This window comes from Hippoglossus stenolepis, chromosome 4 (genome assembly GCF_022539355.2).
Source record: "Hippoglossus stenolepis isolate QCI-W04-F060 chromosome 4, HSTE1.2, whole genome shotgun sequence".
Lineage (NCBI taxonomy): Eukaryota > Metazoa > Chordata > Actinopteri > Pleuronectiformes > Pleuronectidae > Hippoglossus > Hippoglossus stenolepis.
In genome coordinates, this window is record NC_061486.1 from 10522376 (window position 1) to 10538376 (window position 16001).

General features: G+C 44.0%; 1 protein-coding gene across 5 annotated transcripts in view; it reads right to left on the minus strand.

The window, feature by feature from the left end:
* Positions 1-16001, minus strand: part of cux1b (cut-like homeobox 1b) — a 63291-nt gene that overhangs the window by 31331 nt on the left and 15959 nt on the right. For 4 of the 5 annotated variants that reach the window (XM_035154567.2, XM_035154562.2, XM_035154563.2 and 1 more), the window contains exons 2-6: positions 12695-12805; positions 8811-8858; positions 4839-4917; positions 2006-2143; positions 283-406 (exon numbers count right to left, since the gene is read on the minus strand). In XM_035154567.2, the coding sequence (XP_035010458.1) occupies positions 283-406; positions 2006-2143; positions 4839-4917; positions 8811-8858; positions 12695-12805 (500 nt within the window). Of the gene's footprint in view, positions 1-282; positions 407-2005; positions 2144-4838; positions 4918-5054; positions 5398-8810; positions 8859-12694; positions 12806-16001 lie in introns of those variants that run through there. The other variant, XM_035154566.2, reaches the window with a different exon arrangement.

A 16001-nucleotide genomic window follows, 5' to 3' on the forward strand; every position in this document is an offset into this window, starting at 1 on the left:
TTCATCTGCAAAAGCAAAGCAATGTCAGAGAATGGGCTTCAATTATCTGATTTAACAGATAACTATGAGAAACAGTCAAACGATTATTATCTAAGAAGAAATGAAGTTGTAAATAGCTCCTGCTAAATAAAGTCTGAAAATCTTAAACTTGTGGTTCAAAGATTAAAATCAAAGCAGCACAATGACCCAAAGCTTTAAAATGGCAAAATAATGCAGAGGTTATTAGTTGAAACACAGCAACAGTAGTTCTGACACAAACACACAGGGGGCGGACAGTTATACCTCTCCTTCTCTGCATAGTCGTTGTGTAGCTGGAGCTGCTTTTCTTGGGCCAGGTCCTCGGCTTGATTCTTCAGAGACTGCTCGTACTCTCGGATCTTCTCCTTCAGGGCCTTGATGGTGACCTCTGGAGGAGCGGTACGGGTATTGAGAGAGAAGGAAGGAAGAGTCAAAATACAGCCAATATGACAAATACAGAAAGAACGGATATATAGGGGTTTCATATGTGTGATAAATGGCAGTGATGACGGTGATGCTTTTAACCTTTGCTTTTAGGAAAAGGGTTTCATATCCCACATTCTTCCTCTGTCAGCACAGACGAAGGCCTCAGCCTGTATGGCTCCTGCCTAATCTGTACATCTACAGGCCGGTGTAGAATATTCAACGTTGACCAACTTTAGATTATGCTGTATTCATTAGGACTGCATTAGTGCTGAAACCCCATAACCTGCTGACGGCTGAGCTCTGTATGGGGCAGCCTGAAATAAATCTAACACATAACTGGGGTAATAAATAGACCCGTGTGTACGTGCGTGCGTGTGTGTGTGTTTGTATGTGTCTCAGAGAAAGATATAAGTGAGTGAGACAATGATGAAGAGCATTGCTGCTCGCTGCCTTTGACTGAGGGCTCTTAGCACTTTGTGTGTGTGTGTGTGAGCGTGTGTGTGTGTGATTTAAACTCCAGTCTCACTGCTCTGACACATAATCAATAGAGGAGAGTCCCCTCAGAGCCCTCTTACCCCTTAACTGCTTAACTGAACTTTAAACATTTAGGTTGCGGGGATCAATGGCCCCTGCACTCTTTGTATGTGTGTGTGCAAGTGTGCGGGCGGATCGGTGTGTGTGTGTGTTTAACAGGAGTGGGAGTTCCACGGTGTGTTTTGGGGTTTAAATATCCCCCATCTATTGAGGCTGGAAGGAGGGATAAAGGATGAGGGAACAGGAAAATCAATGGCAGAATGGAACCCTGCCGCTATCGAGCTGTTCCAATTAACTCTCACTGAGGAAAGGGGGGATTCCAAAACATTCCCCACTCGCTCACTCACTCCTCCTTTTCGACTGAAATTACACCACTTTTATTACCGCTTCTCACTCGTCTCTCTGCCTTTGTCAGTTTTTCCATCTTTCTTTACCCTGAGGTAGCCTGTCGTTTTTTATTCATGAAACTGTGCTCCGTGTTTTTTTTTCCCTGAAAACCTATTTGAAAATGTAAAACCGTGTACATTTTTTTGTGTTTTTGAAAAATTTATAAGGCATTAAAATATGTTCAAATATGGGCTCTTTCTTTGAAAAAGACTTAAGATGTGTTTCTTTGACCTTATTACATATTTGCACTGAGAAGTTGTCTGTACACCATGAGCATAAAGATCAAATGGTGAAATGAATCTTGAAGTACAGAAGCAAAGATGTGTCTCAGTTTTACATCAAGAGATTTTGCTGCCATTTTTCTGATGAATGTTTTAAGTGAAGTCGTGTTACCGTCCGCCCATAACTACCTCGGGTGTAGCTACGACACAAACTGGAAATATGTTTCGAATCTTTTTAAGTTTTGTTCATGTGAGTAACTGGTCTTAATGGTAAGAGAGAGGCCATTTACGAGACTGAAATATTGTGTGATTATCTGTGACTAACTAAGCGGCCTACATCCATGCCTTTGTCAAAGTCCCACAGTATAAACCCCAAAATGTCTGTGTGTGTGTGTGTCTGCACGTGTCCCCTCTCTAACCTTGGTTTTTGACCTCTGCAAACTCTTTGTTGTAGTCCTCCAGTGTCTCTCGAAGTTTGGTGTTCTCAGTCTCAATGTCGTGCATCCTCTGGAGCTTCAGCTGCAGCTGCTGAGCCAGCTCCAGCACAGGTACAGGATCTGGCAGAGACAGCACACACTACGTTAGCACACTGTAGCAGATTACACAAACAAGGGCTGCGAGGTGGCGTGGTGAGCTCGGAATAACTACATTCCAAGGCCCTGCGAGAGCGAGCGTTTGCCCTGGTAAAGTGTCCTTGAGCAAGGCAATGAATCTCTAACCGCTCCAGGAGAAGTGTTCTGGAGCTCACCCTGACCTCTGACCTCCCTTTGGAGGAATACTGGTTAGTGCGAGGAACAAAAAAAATATATATCACAGTTTCTAGCACTGTTGTGATAAGGTGAGTTATATACAGAGCTGAGGCAGAGAACATGATACAGAGCTAATAACATCTGACAGTGTCAGACACAGATTAATGAACTATCAAAGGGTTCTGTGGGTAGTTTAACATATGTGCAAAAGGAAACAGCTGTGCAGTAAATTCAGCCATAAACATTTCAAGATACATCTTCTCAAATATTTTACAAATTTAAAAAAAAGTTCAGCGTAGTGTTTGTTGTATGTGTGTCTTTATCCATCGCTTATGTGTATGTTTTTTACAGTTAGGTCTACAGTTTAAAAATGGCTGCAATCTTGTATTAGTGTCATCATTGTTTGTGACGTTTTTCATTTAACAAGAAAACATGGACATGTCTTTATCACAAGCCAAATTAATAAAGGTCAATATGTTCTTACTGGTTTTTTTAAATTGTTTTCAAAGAATGAACAGTATCGGTCAGGCTCTACTGATACTCTACTGATACTACTGCAAAAACTTCCCAGATTAGAAAGAGAAGAACAGAACAGAGATTTGATTTGCCCCAACAGTTTAAAACACACATCTGTGAAAGGTCATAGTTTGCTTTCACATTCTGTATCAACTTCACTGTATCCATAAAGGCAACTGAATGACACACTATCAGCCTTTGTATCAACAAAGACTATTGTTGGTTTACCAGATAAACTTTGGTTTTGTAGAGGGGGAAAATGAATGTGTCACATGCTGAGAATTGGATAAACGATAGCAAGAGAGTAGTGAGTAACATAGATGAGACACATTAACAACAGAGATTACTGGGCTATGATCAGTTTAAGTGTTTTCTATGATTCCGCTTAAAAGCGAGAAAAAAGGGAAAGATGGGAGCAGACAGATGGACAAAGTGGAGCCGTAAAAACAGGCAAGGCAAGAGGTAAATAAGAGATTAAAGAAACAGAGGGAGAAGGAAGAAAGACAAGTTTCTGGAGGCATTTTACCAACATCTCTGTGAACACACAGCAGGGTTAACTGTCAGTGTGATGAAGAGAGCCCTGTCAGTCAGGCCAATCACATCTGATTGGTGCTCATGGGTGGCAGACTGGTGACAGGCAGCCAAGAGACGCAGGCGATGCTCATCAGCATGCCAGCTAAAAGAGCAGTTTTTGTGTGTGTGTGTGTGTGTGTTTGTCTGTGTGTGTGCGTTGTACAGATAAGAGGAACTGACAGCTTACAGCTGGGGGTAAGGGCTGCGTGTGTGTGAATGTGTGTGCTTGTGCACGCATGTGTGTCTCATGTCTGACGCAGTTAGATATCTTAACTATGCTAATGAGAGATCAGCAGAGAACGATTGGGGAATTTCATGCTGATTTTGTGCTGTCAAGGTGACACACCATGCAGGGCTAAGCTCTGACACACACACACACACACACACACACACACACACACACACACACAGAGAGACACACAAACACCTTGTCACAAACACAAGGGCGCCCTCGCATAGATTCTCATATAAATACACACAAGTACAAACAAACACTAAGGAACAATACGCGTATACTCTGAATTTGGACTCCTATCTGCCTCTGTGCCCTTGAAAATCACATTTCTCTCCGTCTTATCAAAGCTTTGCCCTTCACATAGGCCCCTCTCCGAATCAACTGTACAGCTTGTTAAAAGCAGTTTGACTTGTGGGCAACTGGTGCTGAACGCTCTTGCCAGACACCTTTAATCTAAAGCAGAGCACACACTGGGCTGACTAACCAGGCCTTCAGCTGATAGAAAACAGAACAAAACACACTGTTTCCTCTTTCAAGACTGCTGCATTAGTCAGGCTGGTCTGTGTCTGTGTGCGTGTGTGCATCAGGCATTACATCATTGTCTCGCTGCAAGTTAAGAATAGCCCCGTCAGAGCTGGCGCTGACTTATTGGGAGCAGTACAATCCAAAGATATTACTGTAGGTCTATCCATGTGGGACTATGATGACCTCCTTACGCTATAGATGAACTCAACTCCTCTCCTGTTCCTACACGGCCCCTCCACGGCTCCCATACAGCCGAAAAAACCTCCAACTAGTAGCACTGTGACTGTGTGTGTTCTGTAACACCCTGTGCTGCGTGTCCCTCCTCGGCCTCAGTGTGCTGAACGTGACTGCTCATGTGTGCACTTTGCAGCAGCCAATCGTGGGCGGACTTGTCATCCATATCAGGATGCACCTTCTGTTAAGACGCTCTAAAGGCTACACCAGTGGGGATGATCTCTTGGGGAACACATTAAGGCGTTGAACATGCCTGGATGCACAGTGAAGGAGCACCAGAGGGACAGTGTCATGCTTATTCTCTTCCCTTTTGGTGCTGTCTGCATGGATAAAGGGGCCTCTTGATCACGTTTTCGGACTCGGGAGGTGTGTCGAGACAAACACATGGGCAAACAGAACTTTTATAGAACACAGACTTACCTGGGACATCGATTATTTTCTTGTAGACGTTCAAGAAGGCGGCCTCTGCTTCTTTACTTCTCTTACTCAAGGCATCGATCTGGGTAGCGGGGGGCAAAAAAAGTAATGGTTAATTGTCATGCGCACCAACCTCAGATCAGTGTCACATCCATAGATTCCAAAGGCAGACGCATTAATTTTACAGCAAGGGTAGTCTACATATCTGTCTATCCTCACTATGCATCGGTATGTTGCATGCGATCATGCCTGTCTTGACAGTGGCTGCGTTGGTGTTTCCTTCCCGTGAAGTCAGTTCAGCTGTTCAGCCGATGACGGATGCGTTTCGTTTGCTGCATGCCCGAGTCTGTCTGTCCTCGAGTGAGTGTTCCTTAGTCTGTTGGTCTGTGTGTGATTGTGTGTGTGATTGTGTGCGCGCCTGTGTGCGAATGCGTGTTCGTTTCCCCTCCAGCACGCTGACATCATTAAACAGCTGGCTCAGTCTTTCCAGCCACAGCAGGGGTAGATTATTCAGTCAGCTCTTAGCAGCAATACAGTGTGGATCCATTACTGATGCAGCCATTAACACAAGAGGGCACGGCATGCATTCCATCACCGATATTATTGAAATGGACAGCATTAGAACTGATCCATAAGAGATTAATTCTAAAATGGTACTGGAAGAACTTTTACACTGTTTTCAGTGCTGCAGCATGAGGCAGCGCACTCGGCTGCAGTCCCTGTGTCACACTTCAATATGAGAAGCAGACAGAGTAGGCGAAACGCATCTGAAATCACATCTAAATCGAAGGAAGCAGATGCCAAATAAAGACATTCAGATGGTGCTACTGTACTGGGCAGAGCTACAGCTGACTACTCTGGCTCACGCACTCAGACTAAACAGCCTTGTGTTTCTCTTCCAACTCCTCCAGCACATTCGCTGAGAGAAAAGGAATAAAGACAAAAGCCTATATAAGTCCAAATATAAAGTCTTCACATTCCCAGCCAAGCCAGTAGTGTAGTTGATGGGTGGTTTAGGGGTTCTTGCCACTGTAAACAGAGCGGGCTACATGTAATACTGCCTGGGCTCCTATGGGAACCTAATAAATCTCTTCACATGGCTTTGATTCATCTCTAGTTTTTTAGCCGCAAAACATCTGGCCCCGAGTAGGCTGGTGCCAGCAACCCCCCCTCCCCTCTTTGCTCCTTCTGTTGCTCTACGTCTTTCTCCTATTCTCTCTCTCTCTCTCTCTCTCTCTCGAATTCTGCTTCTTGTCACTTTCATGTTCTCTGACTCATATTTTTTTTTCTTTCCCTCAATCATTTTCAGTGTCAGTCTTTCTCACATGTTTCTCTGCCATACACTCTCTGGCATGCTTAGGGCTCCCGTCTTGCTCTTCCTCTCCCTCTCACACACATACACAGGCTCGCGCACACAAACGCACACGACCACATCTCTTTCTCACATCATGCTGCATCATGTACCTTATCCTTTTCATGTGCTGTGTGACATTGAGTGATCGGATCCTCAAATGCAACGCCACTAATGGGAGATTACTGATGCTGAGTACTAATACCTCTCACACACCAACACCGAACCTGTTCATCTGTGTCCAAATGTGAATGTGTGCGCGCACATGTATATATCAGCATATGTGAATTTTGTAGTACCACAGCATTATAAAGAATAAAGGATAAAACACAAATGCACTCACAAACTGACGCAAAAAATGATGGGTCGATGGCAGCGAAGGAAGCCAGCTGCGTGACTGTACAATGACTGGGCCAAGGTCAGTGGTACAGCAGCTTTATATAGCCCAACATGGGAGGCAGGAAATAGACATTTAATGTAGGACACACCCTACAGTTAGAGGCAGGTTAACTGCAGGACCAGAGCCATTAGAAGACCACCCAGGATTTGCAAATACAACCCTGCTGTTCCAAACTTCAGCTCTTTCAACCAGTCCCAATGACATCTGCTATTACATGCTCCCCTGCCCCCATCCCACACACACCCAAACAAATGAAGGGACACAAATGATACCTCACCAGTATCAGTAGGTTACCGATGAGAAGTGCTTGCAATTGCAAAAGGTATCCCTGATACATCCACACACACAAACACATATGTACATACGTCAGCACCCTGTGCCACCATCACTCAGCACTGCCTCGCTCCCCTATCTAACCCATAGTGTGTGAAGGGCATCAGGCTGACCTGCGTGTGTGCATGTGCGTATGAGAGTGTGTGTGTGTGTGTGTGTGTGGCCCCAGTGGAGTCTGATAAGGCGAGGCTATGGGAAGCAGAGACTGAAGCCTTGGATAATGGAAAAGCTTATCAGATCGATGGACCAACAAGGAACACTGCATACATGCAATACACACACACACACACACACACACACATACACAGACACACAAATAACCGGTTTACCAAACTGAGGCCTCGTGGAAACAGTACTGTTATTGGTAATAATTATGACCCGAGGGCATCCACCTTTCAATTCCCAAGATTAAACAGAGTATAAAGACCTTCAAGTTCCTAGGCTAAAACTTTATTGTTCTTTCTAGGTTTCGCATTCACTCAGTAAAGATTCAAGCTCCTGGCTAAAACGTTTATGGATGAATTACTGTGGGACCTCAACAGGAAGACCCTCTGATTTCTGGTGCTGTCTTGTCCTTGATCAAAGCATCGAGGGGTAAGCAAACAAAGCCAGGCTAAAATTACACATTCTCAGAGCTACTCATGTTGTGGCATGCAAGCGTGCAGAATAGTCGACTGATTGATGGGCTGCTCTGAGACTGGCGCGGGTGTACAGTATTATCTCAATAATCATAAGATAATGTCTTTCTCAGTTCCGCGACCACCCACCAAGCGCCTCAGCGTGTTCTGGTGTGCACGCCGTCGAGGTGTGTCAACACAAGGATGGTGGAAACAGCTGACAAAGCCCCAATTATACTGCTGCCGTTTCTATTCTCTAAATAGACTGTGGATCATCAGCAGAACATGGTGGAACCACTATAAATTACAGCATTTTTACATAACCACTGGCTGTGGTTGCTGCTCTAACACAAGAATATGGAAACTAACCCAGTGTTAAACTGTAATAGTCTATGGCCAGTAGCAAAGCAGCCCTGTCACTATCTATTGAGATGATTTTGTTTGTGCACATTTGTGTGCTTCCATGTGTGTGTGTTAGGGAAAGGATATTATGAGGCTGAATGTCCACCCACTCCCAACCCCAAATAATGCCCCCGTCTAAACCGGTCGCCTCCACTCCTACCCTCTGACTTTCACATATGGGAGTGAACTGGAAATGCATGGCTGCCAGTAAGGAGGAGTCATGATGGAAATAGGCCAAAATGATGGAGGAGGAGATAGAGAGGAACAGTGGGAGTATGATATAGCACACACACACGAAAGTCACCTCTTATAAGTTAAGGTACATAAAAACTTAGGGTGTGACATTAAAGTGAAAGTGAATAAATGTGCCACATTGAACAAAAATGGCTCATGATTCACGAAAAAACAAAACTAACCCTACCGAATCATGCAGACAAAGTCTGAGGAAATAGCATTTGGTGAGTTGTGACTGGCTAGAGCCGGGGTTTTGTGGTGCCTTTTTTTGCAGGATGCAATTTAAACACACCCTCGGGCTGCAAGACTTCATGAATAGGACAGAAAATCAAGAGCAGAGCCGAGCGAAGAAAAGATGGAGAGGAAAGAGGGGAAATGAGATAGTGGCGAGAGAACAGGGGATGGCGAAGAAAACAGAGGAGGGAGAGAGAGAGAGAGAGAGAGAGAGAGAGAGAGAAGATGACAATTCAAGAGGAAAGATGAAAGTGTAAAAAGGAGAGAAGGGCACTGAGCGAGGCAGCACAGTGAGTCAATGAATGTCAAATGGGCTTTACAAAATGCATTGTCTCAATGCTGGGCTGGGGCATGTATAGTATGTTGATCACTATTTCAATAGAAATTCATCATAACACACTCACCTCTCCTTGGAAGCTCTTGAGCAAGGGGGCGACCTGTTTCCGTAAATCCTACAAAATAAAGAGAAGAACAGGTTAGTCAGTCTCGTGAGATAATCAACTAATCAATTCTAATCCCATTTCAATCCTAACTAGACAGGAACATGTGGAAGTGATGTTTACTAGCATTGACAACTTAATGAGTTTTATGCGAGTAGACAAATACTGTAAGAGACTCATTATTTTCTACTAGAGACCATTCTTGCCAGTGCCAATGAATTAAGAGTAGTGCGTGAGTGAGTGATGAACACGAGGGTACGGAGGAGGCCAGGTTTGTACCCTGAGGTTCTCAGGCGGACTGCGTTTCTCATTAGAACAGGTGCAGCACCACCTGGGCCACCCAGAGGCACCATTAGTGCGTGTGAGACAGAGAGTAGATGAGCCAAAGCGTCGGCCTACGGTTGATGCAAATTGTCCTGTCGCACTTTTTTTTTTACTGTAAAACAAATGCTTTTCATCCTGCAAGTCCCATTGCATGACTTTCCAGTACGAGTCAACGGATTCCGATTAGATAGCCAGTTGACTATGTATCAAGGGAACATGCAAATCACCGTGCTGTTAGCCGAGCCTACATCCTGACAAACTGAACTGGAGCGTACGGTGAAAAGCACAGCAGAATAGGACATTCTGTACAGGAACATCTGATTTGCACAGTTTGTGGACACACACATATACTCACAAAACTGCCTAATGAAGATGTGAAGTGGGGCAAGTACAGATGTGTGCTTGGGAGACTCTGCGCCTTTTTAGAAATCTGTCTAAAAGCATAAGTGATGCAGGAGGGAGTGTGCGTCCCAAGCTGATCTGGGACCAGTGTCTGGGCTTGGCCTAATCCCAGGTTGGTCCAGACAGGCCGCTTGTCTGGGGCTGGGGACAGGTCATGACCTCGGTGACCCTGCTCCATTGTTACCTCATCAGGGGTCGTTGTGGCTGTTTGTCTGGGCCAATTCAATATTCCCCTGCCACGGATAATGACCTCCACCCTGCCCCCTCCCCTTTCTCTCTCTCTCTCTTTCTCTCACTCAATGTGTTGTGTTGTGTTGCATTGGGTTTAGATTATATCCTTATTTACCATTTAAATTTTCAGTTTCTTTTCGGTTAGATCACCTGCATTACTTCCTGTTCTGATGAATAAAAGTATTTTCAGCTTGTACTTTCATATTATTTCGCTTCAGTTCAGGTTCCATTGTCTTGTCCGAACCAAGCAAAACGGTGCTCACACACACGCATTAGTCCACATTAACGTACACGACCACTTTCATTTCACTCTTTCCTACCTAGTGTGTTATTATCACTGTGGCTTTAAATTCGTGTAAATATTTATGTATATACTGTGACCAGAAAAAAAGGAGAAACCTCTGTATAATGTAATGCAGTCTAGTCTAGAAGTGCTCCAATAATTACAACCTTTGTTCACATCATAATCCTCTACTTTTGTTGAAGCTGTGTCTGCACGAGGAGCCAACTCAACACTACCATCGGTTTGAAGTTGCTGTATTAATCTTGTTGAATCTCTTTAGCTGAGTTAATTTAATTCCTGCCGTTATTTGAGATTAGATGTTGATCTGTGCAACTTACATTGTTGTGCTAAGTTTTGGCAGTAACTAAACAAGAACACACACCGGACACACAAAAACAATCACATTCAAATAACATGTAGAGGAAAGCTACTGCTTTTGCTGAATACCCAAGCACTGAACCCCTTTGGTCCACTTTCCAGTGCTCCACCCCTTTACCCCCTCCACTTCCAAAGATTTATGACCATATAACATAACAATGCACACAGACACCATGGTCAGTGTGTGTGTGTGTGCGTGTGCGTGTGTGTGTGTGTGTGTGTGTGTGTGTGTGTGTGTGTGTGTGTGTGTGTGTGTGTGCAGTTGGGGGAGCGGAGGGGCCAGGCAGCAGGAGATGGATGGCTGGTGTGTGAGCTGCCGGCAGACAGCAGACAGGCCAGCCTAAGGAATCCTCCGGGGAGTATGGAACTCACATTTGCTGTCTGTCTACCCTGCAGCTAAACACAAACGTGTGTATGTGCATGCGTGTGCACACACACATGAGCACACACACAAAGTTGTTTTACTACCACTGCCGCTGGCTAGCAATCTTTGGGACATTTTACCACCATTCCCACCCATGCCTTTATAACATTGTAGTAGAGGAGTCTTGACTAACTAAAAGGAAATTAAGAAGTGGATGAATAATTGAGGCAGCTTAGGAGGCATAGTGAGAGGTAGTCTTGAAAAAAAATCAACAGTGTGTCAGTACTAATGAATTATGAAAACTTTGTTTTCACGCTGCATTTCTTTGCACTACTTTCAAAATGCTACAAAAGCCTCTGTGTGTGTGTGTGTGTGTGTGTGCGCGTGCATGTGTGTTATTATGCAGACCATGAGTGCAGTTCACGCCGAGTACAGCTCAGCAGACTAGACACAGTCAACGTGGGCTGGTCTCCTGGTTGTTGAATAATGGATCAGAGACGGACTCCCGCTCAGCCTAATGCAGTCTGATCTGATGTGACTGTGATCTCCGCTGACTGGTGCGGACCACAGAGAACTGACAGCCCGCTGTATAGGCTGGTCAACCACACACACGCAGCCACGCACGACATGGCAAACGTCGCTCCGCAAATGCACAAGAGACGATCGGGGCATTATTAATCAAGCGCGGAACATCACACGTTATGAATCAGTCTATTTGGTAGGCAGCCTTGATGCGCATCCACTTCCAAAACGCAAGAGTTTTTAGTGCCGATTCCTATTGAGCCTGTTACAGCCCTGTAATGAATCCTGTCGCTCATCTGGCCTGGCTCGGATTCCTCCTCCACATACCAGGGAGATGCCAGGGGCCACACAGACGCCAGAGGAGCCTTCCTAAATCACAGCCTTGTTACACTGATGAATGTGTGTGTCCCGTTCTGTGATCTAGGCTATCTGCCTCTGTGTGTTTGTGTGTGCGCCTCTGCGTCTGCATGTTTTCTTTGTGTGCATGTTCCCTCTCCTTCTCTCTGCCTCTGTGTGCTTCCCCACCTCAGTGTCTGTCTTGCCTCCCCGTGTGTGTTGCTAGTTATGTGGTTACACTTGAAAATGAGATTACAGATGAATGCGCAGGGTAAAGTGAAATTAGCGTCTTTTGTATGCAGGTACAGTTTCCTCGGGTGTATATTCCTCTGCACCGGGTGGGCTACATGATGGAGTCAATAGTCACAATGCTCGTCCTGTGGTAACTATAATAGGCCTACTGTCAACTCCACAGAGAGATGACAATTTTCTATCCACTGTCTACTACACTCATACATAATTCATACTACCATCAATAATTCACCATGGTGACATTACCAATAATAACACAACAATACTTTGTTTTCACTGTGTGGTTTGAAACACGTTGCCTTGGTAACAGAGATGAAACAAATATTCCCAGGAGGAGTGATGGGAACACAGGAAGAGGACAGAATTCCCTCCTGATCCCTCTTAGTAGTGTTGTCACACTCTCTCTCCCTCCTTTTCTCTCTCTCTCTCGCTCATACTCGCATACAAACTCACGGACCACACTTTCTGCACGCATAAAAAACTAGGTCAGATAATACAAACTCCTGAGGGGTTTTCTGTTTTGTCTCTTTAGGATTTCAGGGAAACTAATGGAGAGACTATTTTTGGGAGCCAAGCCCGCATCTCTGCGCAGTGTACTCCTCCCCTGCTTTCTCAGTAAATAATCATGGCTGCAGTTATAAGGAGGAGAACAGACACAAGAGAAACACTGAGGCAAATGTGATTATCAAAAGAACTGCAGGATATATATGCGTGTTTGTGTGTCGGTGCGCGTCTGTGAACATCAGATTTTCTCACCTCTGGTGTGTTCTTCTTGAACTCGCGGCTCAGGTCGATCAGCTTCTTCCTGGACTGTTCGCTCTCGTCCTGTCTGTTGGCAAGCTGTGTGGCAGTGGCGTCTAGTTCTTTCTGCAACACAAACGCAACTTTCTTTTAGTTTGCTAAGAAGAGAACTGCTCATTTTTATCATTGCTGTCATTATAATCAGCATTACTGTCATCACTTAGCATAAAAAATAAAGACAGCAGACTCCTTGACCCATCTGGCGTGCTGCAGACTACCCAGCTTGCCTCAGCTGAACTCGGCCAGTATGTTGCAGCAGCAGAGGCAGAGAACAGAACCACAACACGAATATCCCGCCAAGGAAAACCTGTCTACACCAGTAGTTGGATCTGCTACCAGCGCAGGCAATATGTGAGCGATTCAGCCTGTCAGTCAATCAGTTGCCACAGTATCGGACATGACAACGTCTGTAGCAATAGACGGTTACACGCACAGCTCACAACAATTATTGACTGTCTGAACCCGATGACCCGACATAGCAACAACAGCGCAATTATCAAAAACAGCAAGGTTGTCAAGGTTGACGGAGGGCCCGCCTTAATCCACATCCATTTTGCATTGTTATTAACAGCTATTTATGAGACTAGTTCCAGATGATGAGCCAAGTGCTGACATTAACAAGATATTTAGGCCATGTAAAGATGGTATCTCGTTCTGCTGAGTGTGTGAACACTGCTGGATTATGTTTATGTTGGATTCTTCTCCTCTGTCACTACTGCTGGCTCCAGTTCCAGTTTTGCCGCTGTAGTCCCATGCAGGAGCTTTAACCAGTTTGATTTTATGCAAACCAGGCAAAAGTAGCATACATCAGCAACCTGTGCCGATAGCATCACAATGTTAAATTCAACTTGGCATCAGTGATAAGTTATATGACAATGTGATTAACATAATATGTTTGTTTATAAAACAGAGAAATGGAGCCAAGTGCTTGTGTCGCTGCACTAATTTAATGCTGAGTCGAGGTCAGCCAGATGAAGGAGATCAGATTTCATGGTAAGGGTTTGGGAAAATGCAAACTGCTCATATTGTGTCCGTTCATTAGAAAGTGTGTGTGTTTTGGGGGTGACGATGAGAGGACACATGGCAGAGTTCATCTCAACTTAAGCAACTTAAACAGTGCCAATATGTAAAGTATTTTATCTTACTGTTGCTGCTTACTCTCTGCTGCACCTTCTTATTACCTTCGCTAAGGAGGTTATGTCTTTGAGTTAGCAGGATTATGCAAAAAAACTACAGGGCAGATTACCAGGAAACTTGGTAGAAATATGTGGTATGCGTCATAGAAGTACCCATTCATATGTTTCTGTGGATACAGATTAGGGGGAGGATGCAGGTTTTTTTTCTCCATTTTCTATAAAATTGCAATATAGGGCATTTAAAAAATATATATAATTCATGAATCTTGATAAAAAAGATGTTATAGGGACTAATGAATTATTACTGCCACCTTTCGGACTGTATTCAACAAGTTTTAATTCATGGGCTCATGAAAGATGTCATTATATACCTCTTGGAGGTGTCAACTGAGTCAACACCTAGTGGTAAATTTCAGTATACCCTTATGTTCCAGTGTAGGTTTGGAGTATTTTTATTTTTTTTAAAACCGGCCAAACCCAATCTGCCACGCTTACTTCTTTTTCTATACTCTCCACAGATCAGCCACTCACTTACTCAGCCAGCGTTTTCTTCTCCTCCAGTTAAAATCGCTCTCTTCTCCCTTTACTCCACCTCCCCCTCTTCCTCTTCCTCTCCTCCCTCCCATCCACCTCCTGTGAGGCCGCCCACCCCTGAGAGTGATTAAACGCTGCTGAAGGGCCGTTATGCTAACTAACACACTAATCATTTAATACACACATTACCACAGGGGCCCTTGTGGCTCAGTCTGCTGACAAGGTCCCAAAACACACGCACGCACACATGCCCCCCTCCCCCTTTAACTCCCCCCACACCCCTCAACACACACAAGAAAATACAACCCTCTAAAGAAATAGTGTGATCAAGAACTAATTAGGAGATTTCTCCCCCCCATCAGCATTAAGTTGAATTCCCTGACCAGCCGTGATCTCGTTTTATCCACAAACCATAAAAAAATATAACAAATGGACTTGGTCGACTGTCCTCTGCAATAGATTTTATGCAGCAGTACAGGATGTTTGAAAAAAAAAAATAAAAATAGAGGCTCACTTGCTTACATGCCATCTTGCTCTCGCTGCCCACAGAGCAGTTGATGTAGCAGCCTGTCTGCCCATGGCCATGGAGCAGCTGCACTATCTGTTAGTGAATTCGAGCGTGCGCAGAAGCTTGTGCAGCGCTTGATGAAAGGAGGGACCTAATAAATTTTAATCATGTTAAATTAATTGTCAAAAGAATGAATGCTCTAGTTCATGAATAGAGGTGTAATTATTATATTGGTAAAGATTAGCTACAGAACAAGACGCAGTTGGTTCCAAATATTAACATCAAATTGGCAGCTATTCACAATATGATGCATTGGGCCTTGAGCCTTTGGAACGCTTCAGTTAAATGCATGATCTGAATTCAGATGCATCAACAGCAAACCAGGGTTAATTTCGGTATATCCCAAAAGTAAAGAGATGATGTCGTTAATCATTCGAGCTGGGCCATTAAACACGGGGAATAAAATCTGAAAATACAGAAACTCCTTTCCTCTGAGAGAACATGATCTAATTCACTATAAAAGTAAAATACCACGGATGACCCATACAGTGCATGTTTTTGATTACGAAATGCATATGTTACACACCTCAGGACACAATTAAGTGCATTAACTTCAAGAAGAAATGTTTGAGCAAGTACATTAATAATAAATACACCGAAATTAAGCATGGTTTGCATTACTGTGCCTGCACCATCTTAAGCCACCAGAGCCACTAAAACACTGTAATTTCTAGAATTATATTTTTTACGATTTTCTCAGCTGTGGATTTTATAGAAAATACTACATCAGAGCACTATTACATTACACACACCTTCATGTTCTTGTGTTTTTTTATGATAGTAGTAAATGTAAAGCTAATAGTACTGCTTATTAAATTGAAATAAATTGACTTGGAAAACGTTCTATCTTTATTAAATTTACTGGAATATAGAAATTAGCCCATGCAAACTTCAGGTAAACAGTCAACTTTATTGATAAAAATTATCAATAAGACATTTTTTGAGCAAAACTGAGCTCACAACAGCCTCCAGCTAGGGTTGTGCATTAGGAGGTCATGTGCCAATCCCTGACGCCCTTGATTCT